This window comes from Canis lupus, chromosome 28 (genome assembly GCF_003254725.2).
Source record: "Canis lupus dingo isolate Sandy chromosome 28, ASM325472v2, whole genome shotgun sequence".
NCBI lineage: Eukaryota > Metazoa > Chordata > Mammalia > Carnivora > Canidae > Canis > Canis lupus.
Window position 1 is genome coordinate 34,486,435 of NC_064270.1, and position 24,429 is coordinate 34,510,863.

A 24,429-nucleotide genomic window follows, 5' to 3' on the forward strand; every position below is an offset into this window, starting at 1 on the left:
ACTAAATAAAGCAAGATGGGACCAATTTCTGAAAGAGCAATGAGTCTCACAGACTTAACTCTTTAATCCTGCAAAGAGCGTCACTACGGAAAATTGCATCGAGTAAAAAAGCCACCTCCTGAAAATTGAGAGACTACTCAAATTCTCTTGCAGACATAATGAACCCAAGTGAAAGCTGACCGTGTTGAATAACCCGAACGGTAACGCTGAGGCCATACGCAGCACCCTCCCAGAGCCAATTCTTCGTTCCCTGTGTGATGTAATGCAGATCAGAAAAACGCCAAGAGAGGATCTAGGAGGTTCCAGAAGAACAGGGAAGAAAATCAAGGAGGAGACAACAGCCAGCCCTTCCGCGGAGCAGTCGTTGGGCGGATCACCAACAAGCATTTCATGTTCCAATCACATTGGTGACCTAGGAAACTGCTAGAAAAGAATGGCAAACAGAAGACTAGACCCTGCTCTGGGGGTCTACGCCTCACAGTAGTTCATAAATGAATTCCATATATATCAAGCGCGAGGTGGAGTCGGACAATCTAAAATCTGGACTCACATGAAGGGAGCTGGGTCTGCCTGCCTGTCCCTTGACAGCTGTGCTGTTTCCAGCCCGCCTGGTAGTCATAAATGCTTGCTCCTTCTTGGGGGGCGGCCAGGCCCAGCTCTGGAGCATTTCCGGCCGGCCTTCCATTTCTTGGTCCTCCTCTAGCCCGTGGGGCCAGAAAATCACGGCAGCTTTGAAAGTGAAGGTGGCAAGGGGAGCCTTCGAGATGCTTCCCTGCGCCTGCTGGGTCCCAGGATGGAGCTGCAGCAGCACCCACGCCTCTGCCTCCCACAGGCGACGCCTCCAGGGGGACACCACGGACGTTAGTGGTTTACGTGCTGTTTTTCTGGCAGAAGCAGGGCCAGAAATAGGCCTAGAACATCCTGCTTCCTACTTTTCAATGTGTACAGGCAGTGTTGGTTGTTTGTTTCTGTCAAGTGTTTTACAATTTATGTTGAACAACAGCTTCCTGCCTTTAAAAAATGTTTTCTGTCCTATTCCCCCAGTGCCCCAATCAAAGTCACTTACTTGGCGAGTCTAAATCAGAGAGGGTGGGGGGCCCAGCGCACTGGTAAAATAGCAAACAGGACATTGTAGCGAGGTTTTAAGGCAGCCTGTATCTACATTTTCCCAAATGCAAAGAGAAAATTAGAATGTCTGGGCATCACTTCAGTCATTAAAGGAATGACACCGCACCGAATGTCCTGGGATGTGTGATGCATGTTCCCCGTTTCTTAGTAGAAAGACGGAGGCTTCGGAAGGTCAGCGCACCGTCAGAAGAAGACCCCAGACCCGAAACACAGCCTTGTAAACGAAACCAACTCTCCCAAGATAAGTGGTCCTCGAAGCAGTCCCAGCCAGCATGTAACGTAAGATTTGGCCATTTAAAAAAGTGAAAACAGGGCAGCTCTGGTGGTTCAGCGGTTTAGCGCTGCCTTCAGCCCAGGACGTGATCCCGGAGTCCCGGGATCGAGTCCCACATCGAGCTCCCTGTGGGGAGCCTGCTTCTCCCTCTGCCTGTGTCTCTACCTCTCTCATGAATAAATAAAATCTTTTAAAAAATAAAAAATAAAATAAAAATAAAAAATAAAGAAGTGAAAACAAAGGCTTGCATGTTGCTCCTGACTTGATTTCCTCAATTATAAAACTTAATGACAGCTGTGGTACGGAAATTGGCTTTTTTTAATTTTTATTTATTTATGATAGTCACAGAGAGAGAGAGAGAGGCAGAGACACAGGCAGAGGGAGAAGCAGGCTCCATGCACCGGGAGCCTGATGTGGGATTCGATCCCGGGTCTCCAGGATCGCGCCCTGGGCCAAAGGCAGGCGCCAAACCGCTGCGCCACCCAGGGATCCCCGGAAATTGGCTTTGATCCCCACTTATAATGGGGGCAGAAAGTCCAGTCCTCTTTTAGGGCATGTTTTGGAAAAAAGGGGGAAAAAAAAAAAAAAAAAAAAGCAAGAGCTGGAACCCCAGGCTCAGATGTAGGCCTGGGCAAGCCACAGGACAAAAATCTACCAGGAAAAGCTGACGACCCCTGGCACAAGGTCAGCCTCAGGCAAGGTGCTGGACAAAAACAACTTCTTTCCTTCCTCTTTGTAAAAAAAAAAAAAAAAAAGTCCAGGGATCCCTGGGTGGCGCAGGGGTTTAGCGCTTGCCTTTGGCCCGGGGCGTGATCCTGGAGACCCGGGATCGAATCCCACGTCGGGCTCCCTGCATGGAGCCTGCTTCTCCCTCTGCCTATGTCTCTGCCTCTCTCTCTCTCTCTGACTATCATAAATAAATAAAATAATTTAAAAAAAAGTCCAATAACAGCAAAAATCCTACCAAATCTCAGCATCTCGGATTATAATCCCAACCCACCTCAACCTTGCCACCCCCCTCACTCCATCACACTCTATGTTTTATGTCCCTTCCCCTATTTTGGGTTCAGAATATTCTAGAATTTCTTCCTCTCACCCTTGAGATGCCCAAACCATTTCCATCCACTAGGGTCCAGCTCAAATAACCCACTTCCAGGAAGCTTCCTTAATTCACTCTTTGTCACTCTATCCCTAAGTTCAAAGAAATCGACCCCTATTACGGTGACACCACCCCCAAAATAAGCCAGGGAATGCATCAGTTGGCAGAGACAGCTCATGGTTTCCTCATCTAAGGTGACAGAGCCCTGTCTCTTGCAACATGTCCTTTTCTCCATCACGTGCTTGTCTGTTCAACACATGGATCATAACGGGACCAGGCTGGTGTGACCGTACAGGGCACAGGACTCGGTGGGGACAGCCACAGTCCTCGCCCTCAAGGTACATCACTCTCCAACCAGCACTTGGGAAACAAGCCCAGTGGAGGGCCCAGCCCGTCCAATGAGCAAGTGACATGGCAAGAGAAACAGGGCATAGTAGAGACCACTGAGCAGCTGCACACAGATACCCAGAACACGCCCCTCTCCTCCTGCGACCTCCCAGCCCAGCTGGTGGTGCTGAGCCCGATTCTTGCCTGGACCTGGACAGGCACCCGAGGCTTCCCTGGAGATAGAGAGCTTGCCAAAGACCTCAAACTCTGTTGCAGCAAGAGTCCCATTAATATGAGGATGTTCATGAAATCATGGTTTGGGGTCCTGAGTATAAACCCATCAGAAACAGGAGCCTCATTTTGCTGTTATCACTTGTAGGTTCTGAAAGAGGAGTCACAGTCCAAAAAGAGCTGGCAGCAAAGTGTATCCTGGGGTTCTGGTTTCATAGTCCCCCCCCCCCCCAATACCTCTCATAGGGCTGTGTTGAGGAGCTACTCAAGCCCAAAGACATCCTCCAAATCTGGGCGGCGGGGGAGGAGAGACTGTGTACAGGTGTCTGGCTCTTCAAAAGCCAGGATTGTTCTGCTGCCCTGGGATAGTTTCCTCTGATGAAGGAGACCAGGCCTGGGTCCACTGGAACCCAGGCTCCCATGAAGCGTTTACTGAGCCCGAAAGCAGACAGCCTTTCCTCAAAGGTGCCATGACCAAATGAAATGCATCCAACGCAAAGCAGGCTGGGAAGACAAGTCAGGTGGCTCCAGGGCACTCGGGAGGGCAAAAAAAAAAAAAAAAAGATGCATCGTGGTGGGGAACACAGCAGACACAGCAGCCGCTGGCTGAGCACGCCAACACCCCACCCCCTGGAGCCCCAGGTGGAGACGGGCAGCCCTGACACGCAGCTCTTAGAAACACGGGGAGTTGACAGAAATTGCCAGCTGCAGTTGGAGGCCATTCAGTGAAACGACAAGTGCAAAGAGAAGCTGAAGTCTGCATTTTACAGATGAGTAGCAATAGAGAATAAAACATTTAACCTGATTCTCCTCTGCAGAGAGCGAGGGCCTGACTGCATATGGGCAATTCTGTGAACCCAATCCCTAGCTGACAAGACAGTGGGCACCCCAGGGGAGGAGCCACGACCAGAGGAGGGGAGATGTCGATTTTCAGCCCTTGCAAATAACTTCCATTAAGCGTCAACTTGACCATGCTCCCTACCTTTACTGATCCTTTACACAAGCACATTGTTGCCGAATGTTCGTTTATGCCTGGAGTTTAAAGTTGTGTCTAGCTGACTATTGTATATTTACATAGCTAATGTAATTATCGCTAATCACATAATTACTGGAAATATGCGTAATTGCCTGATCCAAACATATAATTATAATGTATAGCAACATTATGAGTCCCCTTTTTAAAAATCCACATTTTGGGGCTATTTAAGGATATTTCTTAGAAATGATTGTGGGCTACCTAGAGATGGCCAACTTCAACATGTTTCCTGTATAAAGTGCCGTAAGCGCTTTTGAGACAAAAACAGGTAAAACAAAACAGCGCACAAATAAACGACAAAGTGATTCTGGCCCGAGTCCGCCGACTACTCTCTACCCTGCTCCATGGGCTCCAGTGGGTGTGAGCCGGGCAATGAAGGCTGCTGTGAGGGAAGAGCTCCCAGTTGCCCCAATGAATCCACCACCTCAGCCATCCGGAAAACCTGAAGACTCAGAGACATCTTTGCTTCTGGAACATTCCAGGACCATGAATAATCTTTCTCAGGGGAATGATGTACTGGAATAAATGTCCTCTTACCGTGTCCCGCTCAACCCACTGAGAAGTGCAGAATGCAACAAGAGGAAGGTCTTTTACCTCGTCCCTGCAGCATTTTCTGACTCGTCCTTGGTGACAAAGTGGACACAGAAAGATTCCCAGAATTTATAACTACTCAGGTTCAAGATCAACTAACTACTCATCAGTTGGTCTCTACTTTCCCCGAGTCCATTCATCCAGCATTCATCCAGCCGACCTTCTCACCTCCTCCTACCCTCTGTGCTCATGAGAACATCCTCGAGGCAAGAAACATCGAATTGGATTGTTTATTTAAAAGGAGGTTTACATCATTTATTTTTCTCCTGCAGAGGAAAGGAAAGTCCTCTCCCAACTTATGTTATAAAGGGGTACTAATCACAGCTCAACTGATGCAATCGCCAGGACCATTTTTCCACGTGTATAAGACGTTCCAACAAAATAAAGTAAAATGAAATATCTACTTTTTCCAAATTACATTCTCCACAGCCACAGAAAAGGACGGTGTTTACTGATTTATTCCACCATAACCCACAATAAGATGTTCTCACAAAAGTCATCAGCAAAGCCATTCTGGCATATTACCCTTCTACAAACCCAGAAAATGCTTTCCAGAAAATGTTTTTCCAGGTTACTATTGGCAATGCTGAGCGACAGTAAGCCCTCTTCTCTGACCAACAGATGTCTGGGGCAAATCACACCAGCTTGGCCGTGCTGCAGGAACACAGGGAGGCTCTGACGGTGCAACTCGCAGATGCAATAGATCAATTATACCAGCAAACTTAACAGAGTGGGAAACCAAGACCTAAATTACACACCAAAAAGAGGAGATGGCAGCTTGGCCCTGACCAGTCCCTGCTCCATGAGAATTCTTACCCAACAGCACTCTAGGACTGTTGGATAACAGGCATCAGAAAGAGCAGAGAGCAAATTAAAAATATCAAAATAGAGCTTTGGAAAGAAAAATTAAAATCTGGCTTTTAAGTCAGCTTGAAAGACCATTATTCCAACTGATTTGGATGAGGTCCCAAAGACTGGCTGGTGAGAAGCAAAGCTATGCTCTGCACTGTGCTTCTGTCGCAGCAGAAACATCCCTTGGAAGGGGTGGGGGAGAGGGTTGCAAAGATGCACCGGAGTCAGATTCTTTCCTCCACCCGGGCTTTAACTAGGAGCCACAAAGGGGAGAGCGGCTAGGAGTGGCCACAGGGAACTGGGGCTCAGGAGGAGACCTTGATGTTTCCAGGGGGAAGAGGCTGGGCCTTGGAGGGCAGGCAGGAATTCTGGAAGCAGCAGTATCTGGGCAGGGATGGTGCTCAGATCCCACCAGACTGGCTAGGCGGGAGCAAAAGTGTTCATTAAGGGGGTGGGGGTGGGGGGTGTGCAGCCCGGGTGGCTCATTGGTTTAGCACCGCCTTCAGCTCGGGGTGTGATCCTGGATTGAGTGGACCTGGGATTGAGTCCCACATCGGGCTCCCTGCATGGAGCCTGCTTATGTCTCTGCCCCTCTCTCTGTGTCTCTCATGAATGGGTAAATAAAATCTTAAAAAAAAAAGGGGGCGGGGGGAAGGAGTGGGGCCCAGGAGGGCCTACCAGGCATGAGATCGCCAGGGGCTGTGCTGGGGTTGTGAGGTAGGCGGGAGGACAGCAGTCTGGAGGAGGTTTGTTCCCAGAGAACAAGAGCCAAGATGACAAAGCTCCTCTGATCCCAGAGCGGCTACAACAGAACAAGGCAGCGTTCATGCTTTTAATCATAAAAACCAAAAACAATGGGCTATAGGAAGTCCTGGGGGAGGGTGGGGGGAAGCACTGGCAGTGGGAAGGAGACAACAGTCTGCTGGGCTCGCTGGAGTTTCAGGAAGAATATTAAAGAGCAATTAGTTCAAGTTTACAGAAAAGATACTGGGGACAGTTCGAAGCCAGGGATGCAGATGCAGGAGGACTTCAAGATGGAGAAAGAACGGAATCCAGGGAGCTCACTGGAGGGAAAGTCCAAGTAAGGAACAGGAGACCGCCTGGGTCCATGGACACACATACTGCCCGCCCTGTGCCTTGCTGGTAAGCAGCTGCAAAACGGGCACCACCTGTCCGGCCCATGAACGATGCTAACTCGGTGTATAAACTCGAGGGCCACCAATGAAGCACCTTCAAACAGCTGTTAGGCTGGACGGGACAGCAAGTGAATATTTGGGATTGGGGATTTTGCAAGTAACACCCAAGCCACCGAATTTCCCACGTCTATCTTGATGGCGCCTATTGAGAAATTTAAAAAACTGTACCTGCGACCATCTCAGGAATGCCATTCACGGATGAAGCAGATACTGAAATTCCCGTCATAAAGAGTGGGTGGGGGAAAAAAAAAAAAAAAAGAGTGGGTGGGAGGTTGGTGAGCCATGCGCGGGAGAGAGGGCCTGAAAGAGCCATCAATGGTTTTGCCCCTGTGACAGCTCTAAAACACAGAGGGGAAAGGCCACCAGCTTTCCAGTCCCGATCATATCTCTGATGTGGGACGTCCAGATACACACAGGGATCCTGGATTCCAGGGGGGCAGAATCAGCACCACAGGCATTCTGGACACCAACCCCAGAAAGTTGATGCACTAGTTTTTCAAGCAGGGGCCCCCGAAACCTTAAACCAAACACCTTGCCACCAGGGGTCAGAAGTTAATTCCATAAATCCCCACCTGATCAGGTGAACCCAGATTGTGGGACATTTCCAACCAGGTGGCCTGGGCTCTTTCAATGACCACCAATGCTTTTGAAAGTCAAAAGGACCATGACAAAAATTTTAGATGAAGGAGAGACCAAGGAGACAGGACAACTAAATGTGTCCCTTGATTCATTTCTGCACAAACCAAGCAGCTGGAAACAGATGAGCGGAGGCAAGGAGACCATGCAGTCTGTATTAGAGGACACGTGGGGAGGGTCAGCTCCCTGCGTCGGGGGGTGGTTATGGCGCCGTGTTTACATCAGGAGAGGTCCTCACAGGGGACACATGCCATAGGTACTTAGGAGGAACTGTTGCATCTACAACCTTTAGATGGTTCTGGAAAGTCCACCCATCCATTCACACATACATGTGCACACACACGCATCTCTATTGGAACATATAAAAAAGAAAGCAAGTGACAGCCAATGTTATCAGCTGGTAAATGAAGTTGCATATCAGTGTCCATTCTAGTCCATCGGGCTTTCTGTAGGTTTGAGAACTTTGTCATGTTTATCAAAACCAAACCAAACTTTTAAATCCCAGACCCCCTACACAGCTGCAGAACCCCAGGGATGTAGGGGGACAGTGAGTACTGCTACACTCTCGGATCACAGAGCGCTCGCGGGGCCTACGGTCACACGGTACAACACGTCTTTGATGCCTCCACCCCATGTGGCTTGAGCCACATCTGCCTTCAGGACAATCCAGTCCACATGGGCAGCAGGTAGGCCCAGGAGGGTGTGAGCACATGCGGGGTGGGGGCGGGGGAGCTGTGACCACCCTGCCTGCGAGGCTCCCCTCCGTGACCCCCCAGTGACAGACCCCACGGCCAGGTCACCAGGAACCAGGCAGTGCGGACGTGGCTGGCAAGAGCACTCAACCCCAGGCCCAGAGCCGCGCTCTGGATTTCTCGCCGCTCCCTAATTAGGAGGGGATGGTGTTTAATCAACATCTCAGAGGTTCGTCCCCAGGTTTCCATTAGATTTTAATTATGTTTATTTTTCCTTTCATGAATAAAACACTTCCAGACATTTTCAAAGATACCAGGGATGTGAACACATAATGAGGGGGCAATGCTGGGCTCTTCAGGAATATCTTGGAATTCATCACTGTAAATATCTTAATCAGAAACAGATAAAAGTCCGGAAACCCCAGAGAAGTGAAAAAAGATGGCCCTGTTATCCAGTGTCCTCCGTATGCAGGGGTGACCCTAGGGTGTGCGCAAGAAACAGACCGAGGGCCACCCCCTCCCCAGCTGTCCTAGCCCCACCCCTACACCCTGGGAGCCGGGCAGCCCTGCACGCAGGTCAGGTCGACCGACCACGCGGCCCAGGGCATGGGCAGGGGGTGCTCGGGCCGGGGGGCTTCTGGCCGGAGTGGGCTTCGGTCTGAACAGGGAACCAGATCCCCCCGCGGGGGTCAGCAGTGAGCGGGGCGAGGGTTCCAGGGCGGGACTATGCGCCTTTGGTCACAAACCCGCCAATGACGCTGGCTCTTACCTTCACAAATTCTGTCCAATCGCTGTCGCTTGACTTTGTGCTTATCCACAAGGGCCATTCTTTATCGAACTTTGCAACTCTCTGATTCAAAAGGCAAAGCGGTCCTCTAAGAACTTAGGGGAACGCGCAGGAGTCTGCGGGCATTACGCCACTATGAACCCTGAAACAAGGAGAAAAGAATCCTTACTCTCTGGACACCCTGCGGGCACAGGACAACAGGTCATGCAGGACTTTACTGCCACTTCCTACTAGGGGACCTGCCACCAGCGCGGGCTCTCTCCTCCCTCCAACACGGGACGCGGAGGTTGCTGGAGTCCACTAGGCCAGGCTCCCGCCCTGTCTCAAGGGAACGTACGCACAAGACAGTTGTTATTTGTTTCTGAAAACAGTAAACAGCAGCATCTAGAGCTCTTGGCTTTTTGTAAACACCAATTGCCAACAACCTGAATTGTTAGTGATTTGTACTCCAAGGCCAGCGACCACGCTACGGGGCCAGCTGGGCCTGCCCGCTTCTGCCAACACATGGGGGCAGACTCCAGACGACCCGGACCATCAGGGGGTAGGGCCCAGGCCCGTGGGCGAGGAGATACAGACACCCAGCGTGGCCACAGGACAGGTTCTCTGGAGGCCTTTCACCGGGCAGGCAGTTCACAAAACTCCCAAGGGCCCCTCTGGGGGGAACGAGCCAGAGCCGCTGCTCAGCACCACATATGCCCCGGACCCCACCACGGGAGAAGGGGGCAGGAAGCCACGCACCGCCTAGCCACTGAAGCCAAGGGTGTCCACTGCCATCCTCTGGGGCCCCCTTGGCATCTGGAGGGAGCCACAGATGGCACCGGTGACGGCAGGGTCCAGGCTGCTGGCCTAGACACCGGGGAGCGGCGACCGTGCCCGTCCCAGTGCGCCCACGGAGTTTCAGGCAGAAACGAGGCAGAGAGGAGTGGCTCCCACTTGGGTTGGGGGCTGCGGGACTCTCGGTGGGGAGAGCCACGTGCCACCTGAGGAGCGGGGGGCTGCTGCCCAGCTCGTTTGTGGAGGGCGGCTTCGGGGGGGGGTGTTTTGGGAGCTCTGACCCCCACCTTCCTGCTCATCCCATGTACCCGCTGAAGCCACAAGTCGCTCTCTGCACCCCACAACGTCCGAGCTTTGACTCATTGCTGCCGTCTTATTGTAACAACACGTGCACACATGGGAAAAGTTGCCCTTAGTTACCCAGCAAATGAGGGGGGATAGGAGGCAAAAGTGAGGCTCCAGGGTTAATCAGGAGGATTATTACGGATGGTCATCAATTATGCAAAAACGCTGGGAGTTACTTTATCAAAGGTCAGAATGCAAGTCTGACTGGGAGAAGCCAGACTTCCTGGTAGTTAATGGCTAATTTCCCAGCAATGAGGCGCACCCCAAAGATTTATGGCAATAATTACACGATTTTTTTTTTTTAAAAGAGCTAGGGGAAAAAAAAAAAACAAAACACAATTTCTAATCACATAAATAATTAACACAACATCCCAGAGATACTAAGCCCTTTCCCAACCCGGGGAGCTCCCCAAATCTGAGATCTGATGACACCAGACTAGGGAGGAGGTGAAGGCCATCCTAAACCATGCGGGTCAACATGTGGGAGGTCCCCGGTGCAGACGTGACGGATGCATCATAAAACACCCTGCTTTTGCTGGGCTTTAGGAAAGGCAGCAACACCAAGGAGAGAAGGGGGTTCCTAGCGGAGACCAGAGTCCCAGACAGAGGGGCAGCCAGGTGGACGCCAGGGCTGGTGCCCGTGAGACCCCCACGGGGCAGCCTCGGACCCCAGAGCTCGGCCGGCAAATTTCCATCTGCTTGGGTCCTGAGGTCTGATCGTCAAGTGGCAGCGTGGTCCTTCTCCACGCTGGCGTGAAGTCAGAACCTCATGGTAGCCGAGGGGTGAGAGAATTAATTAGTTAATATTTGTAAAGTGCCTTAGAGATGAAAAATGACAGCATTATCATCCGAGGCAAGCCGGCTTTCACACCCTCCTCCTCCAATCCCCCAAGTGAGGCCTAATCATTCTTTTTGCTTCCCTTTGAATTTTAATTTGTATAATTAGATGGCGTCCTGAAAAATTGATAAGCAGAATCTCGATTATGCAATCAAGGGAAAGATCAGGCATTGGCTTACACAAATAGTCTGCGTCCTATTATTTAAAAGAAGAAGAAGAAGAAGAAAACGGGCAATGGACTCTCTGGGTATTTTTTAGGCTGGGGGGTGCAGGGAGCAGACCCCTATGCTGGCCCTTCTGGCTGCGGCACCTCCCTCGTCACCAGTGAATTCAGGCTCACCAGGCCACCACCAGGCAGAGGCTGGCCGGGACCAGTGGCAGTGACCACTGACTCTCCAAGCTCCATCCCCTTCCCCCCAATATCTCTTTTGAAGCAAAAATGTATGAAATGTCACAGTTTCCTCCCTGGCTCTCCCGGGGAGCAAGCTATTTATGAAGACTTAATTAGCATAACCCTCTTCCCGATGACAGGGACAGGCCCTCCTCCGAGCGAGCTCCGGTCTCTGGCTGGTGTCCACACCAGCACCCCGTACCCTCTGCGCCGGCCCTGGGCTCCCTGGGCAGCACCTGCGGGAAAGCCAGCCCCACCCCCCTTTGCCTTATACCAGCCTCCACTCACAATCAGGCCCTTCTCCACCACCGAATTTATCACCACTATCATCGCTTGACACTATCCAGTCAAGTGTTTAACAACAAATCAAGGTACACATAGGGAAGGAAAAGGGTGGGTGGGTGGGGGGGACTGTGTCCCACTGTCCCTCTTTGGCGCAAAGCATACAACTTCAAACCATAGTTGTGGTGTCACACAAGGGAGGAGAATTCTAGAACCTACTTGCAAATGACCAAGGGTAAGCAGGCTCCATGTTTATAATTATCTAAAAAAAAAAAAAAAAAAAAGGATGTTTTTATGTGTATACCTTTCCCTCTGGCTCAGAGGCTAGGAGGATGACCTCAGTGGAACTCAAGAAAGGTCAGAGGGCAAATCAGGTCTTTTCAGAAGTAGGGTCACCAGTGCCAAACCTTACAAGAAAACTACCACCGTCTTCTCCTCCAAAGGGGAGACCCTAATATCGCGGGGCAAACCACAGAAAGACCTGACATTTAGTTAGCTTGAGGTGAGGGGTGATCCAGGGTTGAAAGGTTTGGGGTCAAAGAATCTAGCTCATTGCAGAAGGGGAAAGATGTCTGCATGAGATCCATAGATTCTTGTCAGCACCAGAAAGCAGCCGTGAGGGTGGGAGGTCTCAACGTGGGTTTCCAAGAGAAAACTGAGATTTAAAAGGGCAGCACACAGGACGACCACTGCATTTTATGACCACTCACTTGTATTTCAAACACAAAACACACACCCAAAAGGAAGTACGAGAGAAATGGGTCCTTCTTCTCCAGTGAGGTCTGAAATCTGGGTGGACTAACTTTGCTAAATATGACCATTAGCAGCCCACCTGCCAGGACCAAGACTCCACAACGCACAGAAACCCTGAGTCCTTGCTCATTTACATTTGTAAAAATCACAAGTTAAAAAAAAAATGCCCTCACAGTTTATTCTAATTCCTACTCTTCATAAACATTAGGCAGACGAAAGAACTCACCCCAAGTAATTGATGTCTTTCCACATGAAAAGTCTTCTTAAGGAAATCTACTTAAACACTATGTTGATAAAGAGACACCAAGTTTTAGGATGTGCTGACGAATTCATAGGACCATAAGCCAGTGCTGCCAAATTCTGAACGCACCCTTGGAGTCCTCCATATATTGCACTGTTGTGCCCACAAGGGGGCTAGATACTCAGTATGCGAGGTCAAGATGATCCAGTACAAGGAGAAAAGGCCCCCATAGACCTGGCAGCGTGGGTACGACAAAGGCTCCCACCTTTCCGAGCCTGGGATCCTAAGGGAATGGCACCACTCCTCAGGTCTCCTTCGCCCCATCCTACAAGTCTCTAATGATGTGTCCATAGTCTTGTTCAACCAACCTGTGAGTGACCCAACAGAGCAGCAGCGGAGGCCAAGGCAACAGGGAGGAGCTGGCGCATGCAAAGACTCTGCGGGCAGGTGGCATCCAGCATATGGGCAAGGTCAGTGTATTAAACTAGGGCCTTGGCAATGCTGGCCCACCAAGAACAACTGCCCGGAAATCTGTCTCTCATTCTTCATTGAGACCCAAGAGTCACTGGTCTTGAGGCTATCACAAAATGACCTGTTCGAGCATTTTCAGAAGCCAAACAGGAACAATAGGTTCCTTTCCTAGGAAGAGAGCTGGAGACAATCCCCTTAATAAGGGATCTGGGGTTTGTTTGATCAAGTCTATCAGAAGAAATGTTCTACAGGGGTCAGGGATCAATGGGTTTAAAAAAAAAAAAAAAACCTGGCTTAGCCTTTGGTAAATGGTTGACATGATCCCACAGTTAACTACAAAATTATTAAAACTTTTTTGAGGGAAGAAAATGAGGCTTTGGGGGAAGATTGATTGTGGGGGGAAAAAGGCTTACTGAAGTCAATTTTGTAATGGTCTCAAAGCTACAGTTGCTCCTTAATTTTTCCTCAGTAGCTTTGGGGCATATTTAGGTTTTTTTTTTTTTTGAAAGGGGAAACCCATGGTTCAGACCTCAAGTGGCATATAATATGGTGTACAGGTGATTCCCAGCCCCACAACGCCCACCCCATGCCCCAGAGGTAACCAGCAGGACCCTACACTATTTGGCAAGGCTGCTCATCTTTCTCCAGGGAACTCCCAGCAGCCCAACCCGTGGGTGACAAGGCCACACCCTGGTCATGTGCCCTCCATCAGTTCCATGGGCGTCACCCTGTGATCACTGGACAGATGTGCATGGATAGCTTCAGGTGCCATTAGCACAGGTCCACTACACTTCTTTTCCAGCACCCAGGGGCCACGCAAGCTTCAGAAGTCAGATGCATTTGAGTTTGAAAGACGCAATACAGGACTTACATTATATTATGGTGGACCCCCAGGTCAATCACTCAAATGTCTGCACCAGGACCAGTAACACACCCAAACTGGATGAACATACAAGATGCAAAAATTACCCTCAACCATTCAGGCCAGGTCAACACCTGCTGCCAAATGGGTTACCAAAGAATTAAAAGTTTTCAGAGCTTTCTATCGTTTGGAAGGGAGGCTAAGAAACTATGGGCCTGGAGTTCTATGCAAAATAATTATCTGTGGCTCTGAGGGAGTGAGAGAGATGAAGAGTAAAGAGACTGGAAGGTCACAAACCAAGAAAGCAAGTCTTGTAGCATGAGGTAGCTCAGTGCCAGGGAGGGAGTCCTGCATGGGTGGAAGATGCCACCAGGAGGGAGCACATGTCAAAGCCACACTTGTGCTAAGACCAACTCCTTGGCCAACGGTGCCGCGTGAGCCCTTCTGCCTTGTTAGCACATGAAAATACATTTCCGGGTGTTAAATACAAGACTCAAGAATTCTCAATGTTTTCACTTGCTAACAACTATCACCAAGAACAGAGTTTGAACAGCATCGATTCATGATTTTCCTAATTGGTTGTTTTGTGTCATAATGAAAATTAAGCGTTGGTTTCCCCAGGCTGAAGAAAAGGAGACTTCCCATGTTCAGAATTTTTCACACATTTTTAGAGCACTCGACTTACAAGTATGCTTCAAAAATTAATACCTTCACTTTTATAATACAATGGTCTTTAGAAACAAAAGCAAACAGAACAAAAAAGATAAAGGCAAATAAACAAATTTTCCCTTAAATTAATAAACGTAAAAAATCACCTTTTATGACACTGGTCATGGTGTTGACACTGAGAACTGTAGGAACACCAATTTTTTTTTTTTCCTTTCTCAGTTTTCTGACCCTTCCCTCCTTTGGCATGACAATTTGGATCTGGAGCTGACAAGTCTGCTGGACAGGATGAAGGGAGGAGCAGCGTCATGTTCTCTGCAGACAGAGGAAGTTCAATGGGACCAGGTAACTCCTCTTCTGTTACATACTGAACGCAAGGAATTACTGTAGGTGTGCATCCGAGCGAGCAAAAGTGAACACCATACAGAGGAAGCATCCAGAACGGTCGGAATTCTCACAAAAGGCCTGCAGAGAGGCTGTGGCCATGGTGAGGCTTTTGGGGTGGCCACTGCAGCGCCCCAAAGGTCACCTGAGGGTGCAGTCTGCAGCCTGTGATGAGACGGCGCATCCGTGTGCACCTGTCGTGGTTCAGTGCAGGGTAAAAGCATCCATAACTAACGGCCACCAAGGCTTGGACCTGGAGGTCAGCCAAGGCAGGAGCCACCAGGGGATCGCTGAGACCGTAAGCAAACGCTGTGCTAAACTTAAAAATAGCCTACGGAGGGGCACCAAGCTGGCTCACCCAAAGGAGCATGTGACTCTTGATCATGGGGTTTTGAGTTCGAGCCCCACGATGGGTGTAGAGCTTACTTAAAAATAAACTTTAAAATGGCCTATTGAATGGAGGGTGGGGTGGGGGAGGAACAGGATGGAGATGGAGTAAAGATTTAACACTTTAAAGGCAGTTTGGATTTCTTTGCTTATTCTATCCTTTTATGAATTGCATTAGTATTTGCATGTCTAATAAGGACAATTTTTTTTTTAGCAATCAGTTGGCCAATGACAAGATCTTGAATTCTGAAAAAAATCAATGTGAGATTTTGAAGACCTCTGCCTCTTGATTTCTTGCCACCAGTAGACCCTGAATCCTCAGCTGCCCTCTTGGGAGCGTCGGCCTTCCTTACGGGACACAAGTTTTGCTGCTCACCTGAAGATTCCAGCCTGCTTGTCTCTCGACACCGTACAGTCTGGAATCCATGGGTGAGGAGGACCGGCTCTCTGCAGTCTTGGCTCGTTTGCACAGCTGGTAGGAAACCACTGGTGTGGGGCCGACCTTGTGGGTCTAAGCCTTTCCAGCAGGCCTGGCGCCCAGCGATGGGGCCCTTTGGCCAGCAGAGGGCACTGCACACCCGGCGTGGCCTTCCCAGGCCACAGAGCCCTGAGCCACTGCACAGACACTGGCCTAGTTCATTTCAATCCCGTGGACTCTACAAGAACCCTCCAGAAGGAAAGGCCTGAATGGATTTCAGGATGGCACACCGCACCTTCCGTCAGTCCCCACCGACATCTCCAATCACCCTTAAAACCTCAGATGGTTTCAGATTTAGGACCATGACCAGCAGGGGTGAAAGGGAACCCAGGCAGGCACCCCGTCACCTGAGGCCTGGGCTGGCAGCTGAGGTTTGCTTCTCTCAGAGCTGGGTAAGTCAAGGAGGTGGGTGAGAGAGCAAGAGGCTCCCTGATTCAGGAAGGGAATGGCCACCCTGAAGGATGATTTTCCATTACGCCCATGCTTCTTGTTTAAAGACACATCAGTGAGGAATGAGCCATAGTGATGAAAAATGAAAACAACTTGGCAGGGATATAGTTTCTAAGGAGAGGAAAGAAGAGACGGATACAGAGCGAAGGCGCGTCAGGGTTTCCACCACGGGGTGCAGCACCATCTCCACCTGGCTAATTGGTAATTGTGCAACTCTCCTTGACCCCCAGCAGTGTGTTGTGAAACAGATGACCTCAGGATACACCATCTTTTCAGGAGACATTAACAGAGAGGGAGGTGAAAAAAGTGACTTTTTCCAACCATATTTGGGAATAAATTCTGACCAGCAAGCAGTGGCCTGGAGCCAGGGCACTTCTCCCTGGACCCCTTAAATGACCCAGCAGAGGGAGAGCTGACCTCAGTCTTTCCTGATCACTGCATTCTAAGCTCCCTTCTCCACACCTGTGGGCACCCAGATGGTTCAGGTTGAGAGGGGGGCTGGTCTGTCCATCGACGCTGGAGTAGGGGTGACGCACATGCCTCATCCCATCTCCACAGCTCCTTAGGACCAGCATCCTCTCCCAGCCCCATTTCAGAGCCCAGGTTGCCATAGCAACAGGATGCCGCTGGGCGGCATAGCTGACTCTTGGCCTGACTTGGCAGGGCAGGTCTTTGAAGATCACCACACCAAGACGCCGGAGTACCCCACCTCACCCCCAACTCCGCCTTCCCCAGAAAGCATCCTAAGAGTCTCTCCTCTTTTCTCTCTGCATCTGATGGAAGTCCCTCGCCACCACATTCCAAAACACAGAGATTTGGAGCAGGATCCTCTGTATTGCCCAGGTTGGGGGTAGACGACCACCCGGATGGGCCCACCAGGTCCAAGGCTGGCAGGGGAGGGGATTCAAGTTGGTCTGTTGGAGATAAGGTTATCCCAATGTGAACGATGGATGGCTGAGAGTCCCTTTGTTTGGTTTTCAAAAGCTAGTGTCTAGAAAGACGATCTCTAAGAAACGGCTGGAAGAGTTCACTCTGAACCTGCCCATCTGCCTAAAGGAGCAGGGAAACCTAGCCTCTCAAGTTTGGGGCCGGATGGGGTACAGTGGCCAGTTGAGGACCAAACCAGATACACTCCCAAGCAACCTGCAGCCCAGCCCAGCCGGGAGGGACCACGCCCGGGGAAGGCCCCATCACACAACTCAGCCCACAGCTGCCCACGTCGGAGGAGCCACCATGTCAGGGCATCACCAGCAGGCACATCGTGGGACAGGAACGTTCCGAGTGGCCACTGGGGGTGGCCCGTCCTTTATTTCATATGAGGTGTTGCTTACACAAAGGCAGACATCAGCAAAGTCAACTCAGACCTCGGGAACAGAGTAGTAAGTTTGTTTTATGACGACAGATATTCCACATCTGGAGCTTTACAAATACCCAAATCCCATCGTGACATTTCTCTACAAGAACAGCCACCGCGGTGGAGCTGTGGAGGCATCTGTAATCTCAGGCGACACAGTTAAGTGTTGAGCAGGAACCAGACATCCCCCAACTCCAGAAAGTCTTTTGACTGCAAAGCTGTTCTTCCCAGACCTTATCTTTCCAACCCGAGTCACAGAAAGGAATATCTTCATCTTAGATGTAGCTATTTAACAACATGAAATAAAACAGCTTGTGCCGCTATTCGTTTTTGTTTGACCTGGTTTATTTATTTATTTTTTTAATTTTATTTATTCATGAGAGACACAGAGAAAGAGAGGTAGAGACGCAGGCAGAGGAGAAGCAGGCTCCATGCAGGGAGCCCAATGCAGGACTCGATCCCGGGACTCCAAGATCACACCTTGGGCCGAAGGCAGGTGCTAAACCGCTGAGCCACCCAGAGACCCCTGACTCCGTTTTAATAGAGGATGGGGGTGGTACCAGAAATGGGGGTGGGCAGGCTTAGTATCCATGACTTCAACCAAAGAAGGGAGGCCAGGATGGCAGTCACATGGAGGAGAAGCGGATGACACTTCTACTTCACACAGACTCATCTCTGCTGATCAAATTCAAGAAGGGAGCCACGAGAGCACTCCTTTTTTCTGTTTTAGGGTATTCCTAGAGTTAAATGGTCTTCCTGAATTATTTCCCCGGTGTTACAGGGGCCCCCAGTTCTGTTCTCTAAGTCTTTGGTGGGTAAACAACACCATTTTTACATTTATTGTAGCCCAGAGTGTTGGAAACTATGGATAAAATATACCTTAGTGTGGAGAGGCTGCTGGAATAGGGGAGGAGGCTGCAACATGCCCCGTGAGAATGTTCCAGAGGTGTGAATCCTTGTCATAATGACCTGGATGCTTCACAAACAGGGCAAACATGGGATGGTTCCCATGAATACAATCACCTGTTTAGATTATTACAGCTCACCATGTGCTAATGCCCCAAGATCCTAATTTTACATGAAATCCTATTAAGAACTCTTGACAAGGTGATCGCTGTTTAAAGATCCACTTGGAGCTAATGTACGGGGATGCTGTACACTTTGGAGCCCCTGCCAGACAAAGAGCAGACAGGGGAAGGGAGGCCCGGAGAAGTTAGGATTATTTGGACAGAGTATTTGTGTCCCCAGATGGACAACATGCACAAATGGCACAAGATGTCATTCTAGGGGAAGGCAGTTTCTTGGACGCCCACCTTTGTGATCCAAACTGCCTTATGGTCCCTGTTGTCCGAATCGGAACACCCCAGAGCTCAACACACATTCTCAGCTAACTGCTCACAGTCACATCAGGTGTGAGTGCTTTGTTATCGCACTGAGTTCTGGATCCTCCCCCCAACAAAAAACGACATTCAAGTCAGAAGCCCCAGTACCTCTGAATGTGGTGAAGTACGGTCTTCAGAGAGGTAATCAAGTTAAACTAGGGTCATTAGGGTGGCCCCTAGTCCAATAGGACTGGGGTCCTTCTAAGAAGGAGAAATTTGGACACAGGGGCCATGTGTGAGGACACGAGGAGGAGATGACCATGTATAAGCCAAGACGAGAGGCCTGGAAGAGGCCCTTCCTTCCAGCCCACAGAAGAAACCAACCCCGCTGACATCCCGCTCTCAGACTTCTGGCCTCCAGAGCCACGAGACCACACACTTCTGTTGTTCAAGCACCGGGTCGGTGGTACTAGCACACTGATGATGTTGGGGATAGCCGCCCCAAGAAATCCTCTAGGGTCTTGCACCAGTGATGCTCGGGGAAGCTCAGGACTACCTTGGCGGGGGTCCCGGCCATAGTGAAGGGGTGATGGCCCCTATGGGTGCGATTTGTCAACAATCCTGGCTTTATTACACAACACCAATGCCAAGTCAACAGGAGTCCAGCCGTGTGTCCATAAACTCAACAAATACAAACCTACCCAGGTGCTGGGCTGCAGTGGCTGCTACGCCGGCCAATCAGAACGGGCCAGTCCATCCCCTCCCCAAAATCCCACCATTGCCTCCTGAAAGACAGAGACATGTGTTTTCAGGGAGACACACAAAGAGAAAAATGCTATCTAGCCTTCCCTTTAAACTGTGCCCTGCTCCCCAAATCTGAGAACACCCTGCTTTGAACACGTTACAGTCACTGATACGATAGTTCAACAGAAGAGATTAAAAAACAAACAAGGATACCCTTGTGCTGCACTGGCACCAAGTTTCCATTACCTCCAAGACAGGGAACACTACAGAAAGCCACCAAAATGCTGCAAATCCTCAGTCGCCCACGCTGACCCGAGGTCTGTGATATTCCTGCTGCCGTGAACCCCGGGGTAGACGACGCTCTGCGCATCAGCAAGGCCCATGGGCCCGGAGAGCAGAAAGCCAGCTGTGATTTTCCCTTACCCCGGACACTTCAGTACGTCCCCAGGCTGCGATCCACACCCACATGGACGCAGAGTTAACTGAGGCACCCCAGGGTCTCCACTCTGACCCGCGCACACCCATAAATCTGGGGACATTAAGAAGATCTCTCAGGGGCCAGGCCCCACATTAAGAATGCAGCCTCTGGCCACCGTCCCCATGGCACTTCACTGGATAAACAGGCCCTCTTGTTTCCTATCTTAGAAGTGGTCCTTGAACTGCAGCTCCTATGAAAGTTGAGCTCTTCTAATCAGAGAAAAACAGAATGCAGGTAACATGAAAGCAGCCTGCACAGAGTTTCGGAGCAAACACGTGGCCCATTCCTGCGACGTGAGCAGATGCGAGCTCTGAGAGATCAGCAAGCCCACCCAGAGCCCAAAGGGCAGAAAAGGCATGGAGTGGAGCCGTGGGGCATGAACACACATGCCTGTGTGGGCCTTGACATCTTCTTGGAACCACAGCATTTCTGGAACATTCTGAAACTTGAGAAGTTACCGAATCCAAACTGCTGGCTTCACAGATGAAGAACATGAGACTCAATGACTCTGGGTCACTCCCAGCCCGTGTTTCTGCTCATCCCTGAGGGTCCCCGTGGCACTCCCCACCTGGGGGCTGTGCAGAGGCATTACTGGGGCAAGAATCTGGAAGCCCAAGAGTCAGCTTGAGCCCCACACGCCAGGTTGAAAACGTGACAGCTCCATCTCATTTAGCTATGCCCACGTCCCTGAACCACAACTAACACGCCCTGCCAGGCCCCAGAGGCAATACCCACGTGTAAGTAAGTGAGCAAGTAAGCGCAACAAAGGCTGGTTTGTAAACTCATTAGGAAGACAGAGTCCAGGTACACACACAGCCAACCTGTGGAGTATAGTATAGTCTCGGATGGCTGGGACGTTCGTTACTTTAGCACCAGCAAACACTCGCTTCACAAGTGCTTCACGTGTGACAGGCACCGATCTAGGGGCTTTCGGGCGTGAAGTCACCCAACACATACAGAAGGAGCTCACCAGCAGGCTCCACTCTGCAGAATTCGATAAACAATTTTTCAGTCTACACTGCAAAGAACACACCCAGCACCACCTCAGTTGCCAAATGTGCTCTTTGGTTGGTTGACTTTGGGCAAGACCCCAACATCCCAGATGATCACAGAACAGGGGAGGCACTCCTGGCCCAGACGTTTCAGAAGAGTGAGCCCAGAGGAAACCCAGATCAGGGCCCAAGGGGTTGGAGACTATGGCTCAAGTGTCCTAGCTGCGTTTGCTGTGTCACAGTTTCAGGGAAAGGCTGAAATACCAACACCATCTTCCAGCCTCCAGAACAGATACCGTGTCGGCTCCGATGGTGGTCCGCTCTCTTGGACTAGGGGTGTCAGCTACAGACACTTTCATGGGCTTAGGATCTCCCACATGATCACTCCCAGCCCCTGCCACGGGCAGTGACTTGTCCAGGTCACACAGGCTGCCATGATGTCACCTACTGGGGACCCACCTCCCAGTCACACCACGGCCCACAGTATTTGAGGAGCTACGGTCATGGCACACATCCACAGGTTCTGGAAGGTTCTCGCACACTGACATGTTGGGTCGTTTGGTGTGTTCCTGGCTCATGAGCCTCCATTAGACTTTTTCTTCAAGCCACACGGCTTCCCTCGGTTCATGGGGCACAGGGTGCCTCCAGCTGTTGTGGGTCAGCCCAGCCCTGCAGGACCTGGGGTGGGCTCAGCTCCCCATGCCAGGTCCAAGAGGCAGGAGAGAAGGTGGCAGAAAGAGCAGGCAGGGTGATCTTAATCTCAGAGGGGAACTCAGGATGGGGTAAAGGGAATTTGAGGAACAAAACCATAGGAAAGTGGCTTCACTAAAACGCGATGAGGTCAGCGAGTGGAGAGAGCCCTAACGACACTTGTAAGAAAAAACATCTGTCGGTGTCGAAAGGTCGGCAGGAAGCGAGTGGGATCTACACGGGCCTGATTGGCCAGACCCGCGCTCCTAGAAAGACAGACACACATGGCTCGACTTAGCCCAGAGAAACAACAAAAAGCCCCTTTCAATTGTCCTCTGACCAGCCCCCACTGCCCTTGCAACAAGAGGCCAAACTCTGAGCTACAAAATCCGTCTAGGACCCTGCCTGGCAATTAGCTCTTTGTTCGCTCACTGCCCGGCCACCGAGGCCACCGAGGCCACCGGGCCCTGAATGAGCAGCCTTCGGGGCAGCAACGTTGTCACTGCACGGCCGCGTCACCTCTCCGGCCGCAAAATCTCCAGTTTTGACTTTTTGGTTGGAAAACAACGTGGGTCCCCCGAATAGCAAAACGTTTCAATAAATCCATCATTACGAAAACCAAAACAAGAGGTTTCTTTGGAAAAACAGGAAGTCCTGGTACATAACATGGCTTAAAATAGAGCCAAGTTCATTTGTTGACAAAGCCTCAGCCTCCGAAGCCTGTTGGCCTGATTTGTCCGCGATCCAACTTACCTTTTAATCCCGCCTTGAGAAGCCCATCCTGTTGCCTCGGGCGACAGGCCGGCCTGGTCTTTGTTATTGCTGTGACATAGGTCAGGCGCTGGAGCCCGGCCTTCCTGTCCGCGGGCCCCGGGGACACGCTCAGGAGAAGCCGCGGCCACTGCACGAGTCAGGCCTGGTGCTTTCGGTACACTGGGGGCCCGTTTCAGGCCGCTCCTGGGAACCTCGCACAACGGGAGGGCCTTCTGGAATTCATGCTCTGCTTGCTCCTTAAGGACCGATACAGAGTTTACAGACCTTTACCGGCGGCCCGATTGTTGAGCCCAAAGCCCGCGCTAGCACCTGATCGGGACCCCCGGCGGCGGGCAGAGCAGGGCGCCCGGCTCCACGCACGTCTGAAAGAATGAGCCTCTTTCTTAAGAACAGGCGGGAAGGAAGCCAGGAATGGACTGTTTCCATTCTTCCCAGAGGTATCCAACTTTCAGGAATACAGGCGCAAGGAAACTCCCAGAGACGCGATACAGAAACTTCTTCCACTGGCAGGGAAAGCGATCCCCGTGCTTGAACCTGCATTTATTTGCCCACGTGGCACCGTGTCTACGAGACACCTGCTGTGCGCCGAATGTCCTTCCCTGCTACCACCCTCTCCCCTGCCAATTTTCCCCTCTCCTTACTAACCTCCAAGCAGGAGGATGGAGGTGTTAGCACAGCACAGCGCGAGCGTGTATCACAATTATCCCCTTGTTAAAACGTGAAACCACACAATGCACACAGAAAGATCAACGAAGTCATCCAAATTCTTACACACACCGTGATCAACCAAACTCTCATTTCCCCGGGTCTGCTGGGTCTTCTGTGATCCTTCAACAGCTTCTGCATTACCAGGGAGGGCAGGAGGTTTATACAGTCCAGCCTAAAAACTGTATACTATAGGGGCGCCTGGCCGGCTTGGTCGGTGGAGCGTGTGACTCTTGATCTCAGGGTTGTGAGTTCGAGCCCCATGGTGGGTGTAGAGATTACTTACACACAGACAACTGTATACATTAAGTGACTTTTCTATGCAGTTGCTGACCCAAAGGGGAATTAAAAAAAAAAAAAAAAAAGGTCCAGGTATAAGTAGAAATGCTACGTTGCTTTAGGATTCTGCAGGGTTTGGGTTTATTATTGAGAAAAATCTGCTGCCGTTACACAAAGAGTAAGGGCGCGCATTCTCATTTAGGAAGTGAGAATTTCAACTTCAGTTTCAGCTACGTGGATGACTGTAGTAGAATATGGGAAGAAACAAAATATTTAACTTCAGAAAACAACAGGATTTGGGGGCACCTGGGTGGCTCAGTCAGGTAAGCGTTTGACTCCTGATTTCGGCTCAGGTTGTGATCTCAGGGTCGTGGGATCAGACTCTGCACAGTCTGCTTGGGGTTCTCTTTCTCCCTCTCCCCATCCCTCCACTCATGCATTCTCTCTCTCATAAAATAAATATCTTAAAAAAAAAAAAAAAAAAAAAAAAAAACACCAACCAAACAAGCAAAAAACCCCAACAGGACTTAGATGAAATTTAGCATCCAGTACTCGCCAACCCCTGACCCACCCCAATTACACAGTCATTCCCAACCTCGAAAGCACCACTGCCTGAGGCCAGCATGGCCCTCCAGGTGACCATCCACGAGAGTATTCTGCATCATTTCTACCGATGCCCTTAAGAACACCATTCTGAGGGCACCGATGATGGTGTGAGCCCTGCCCACCATCCGGAGGGACTACCAGGGGTCAGAGAGGAAGATGCAACCTCTGTCCGGGCTCATCAGGAGCCAGAGGGCTGATGAGCCAGGAAAGGGTTTGTCTGGAAGCCTGTATGGGTCTGGCTCTGCTGCGGGTGAAATGGGGTTCAGGACAGAAGGGGGGCTTACCCAGGCCCTTGGAGGTTGAGCCACAGGGCC

General features: G+C 50.6%; 1 protein-coding gene across 18 annotated transcripts in view; it reads right to left on the reverse strand.

Annotated features, from left to right (window-relative positions):
• The window catches only part of CTBP2 (C-terminal binding protein 2), a 156,968-nt gene that overhangs the window by 39,740 nt on the left and 92,799 nt on the right, over positions 1–24,429 (reverse strand). For 10 of the 18 annotated variants that reach the window (XM_025467576.3, XM_049103319.1, XM_049103321.1 and 7 more), the window contains one exon: positions 8,832–8,991. The exons of 7 other annotated variants lie outside the window; for them this stretch is intronic. In XM_025467576.3, coding sequence (XP_025323361.1) covers positions 8,832–8,889 — 58 coding nt within the window. In that variant the 5' untranslated portion in view covers positions 8,890–8,991. Of the gene's footprint in view, positions 1–8,831; positions 8,992–24,399; positions 24,423–24,429 lie in introns of those variants that run through there. One more of the 18 variants, XM_035708205.2, reaches the window with a different exon arrangement.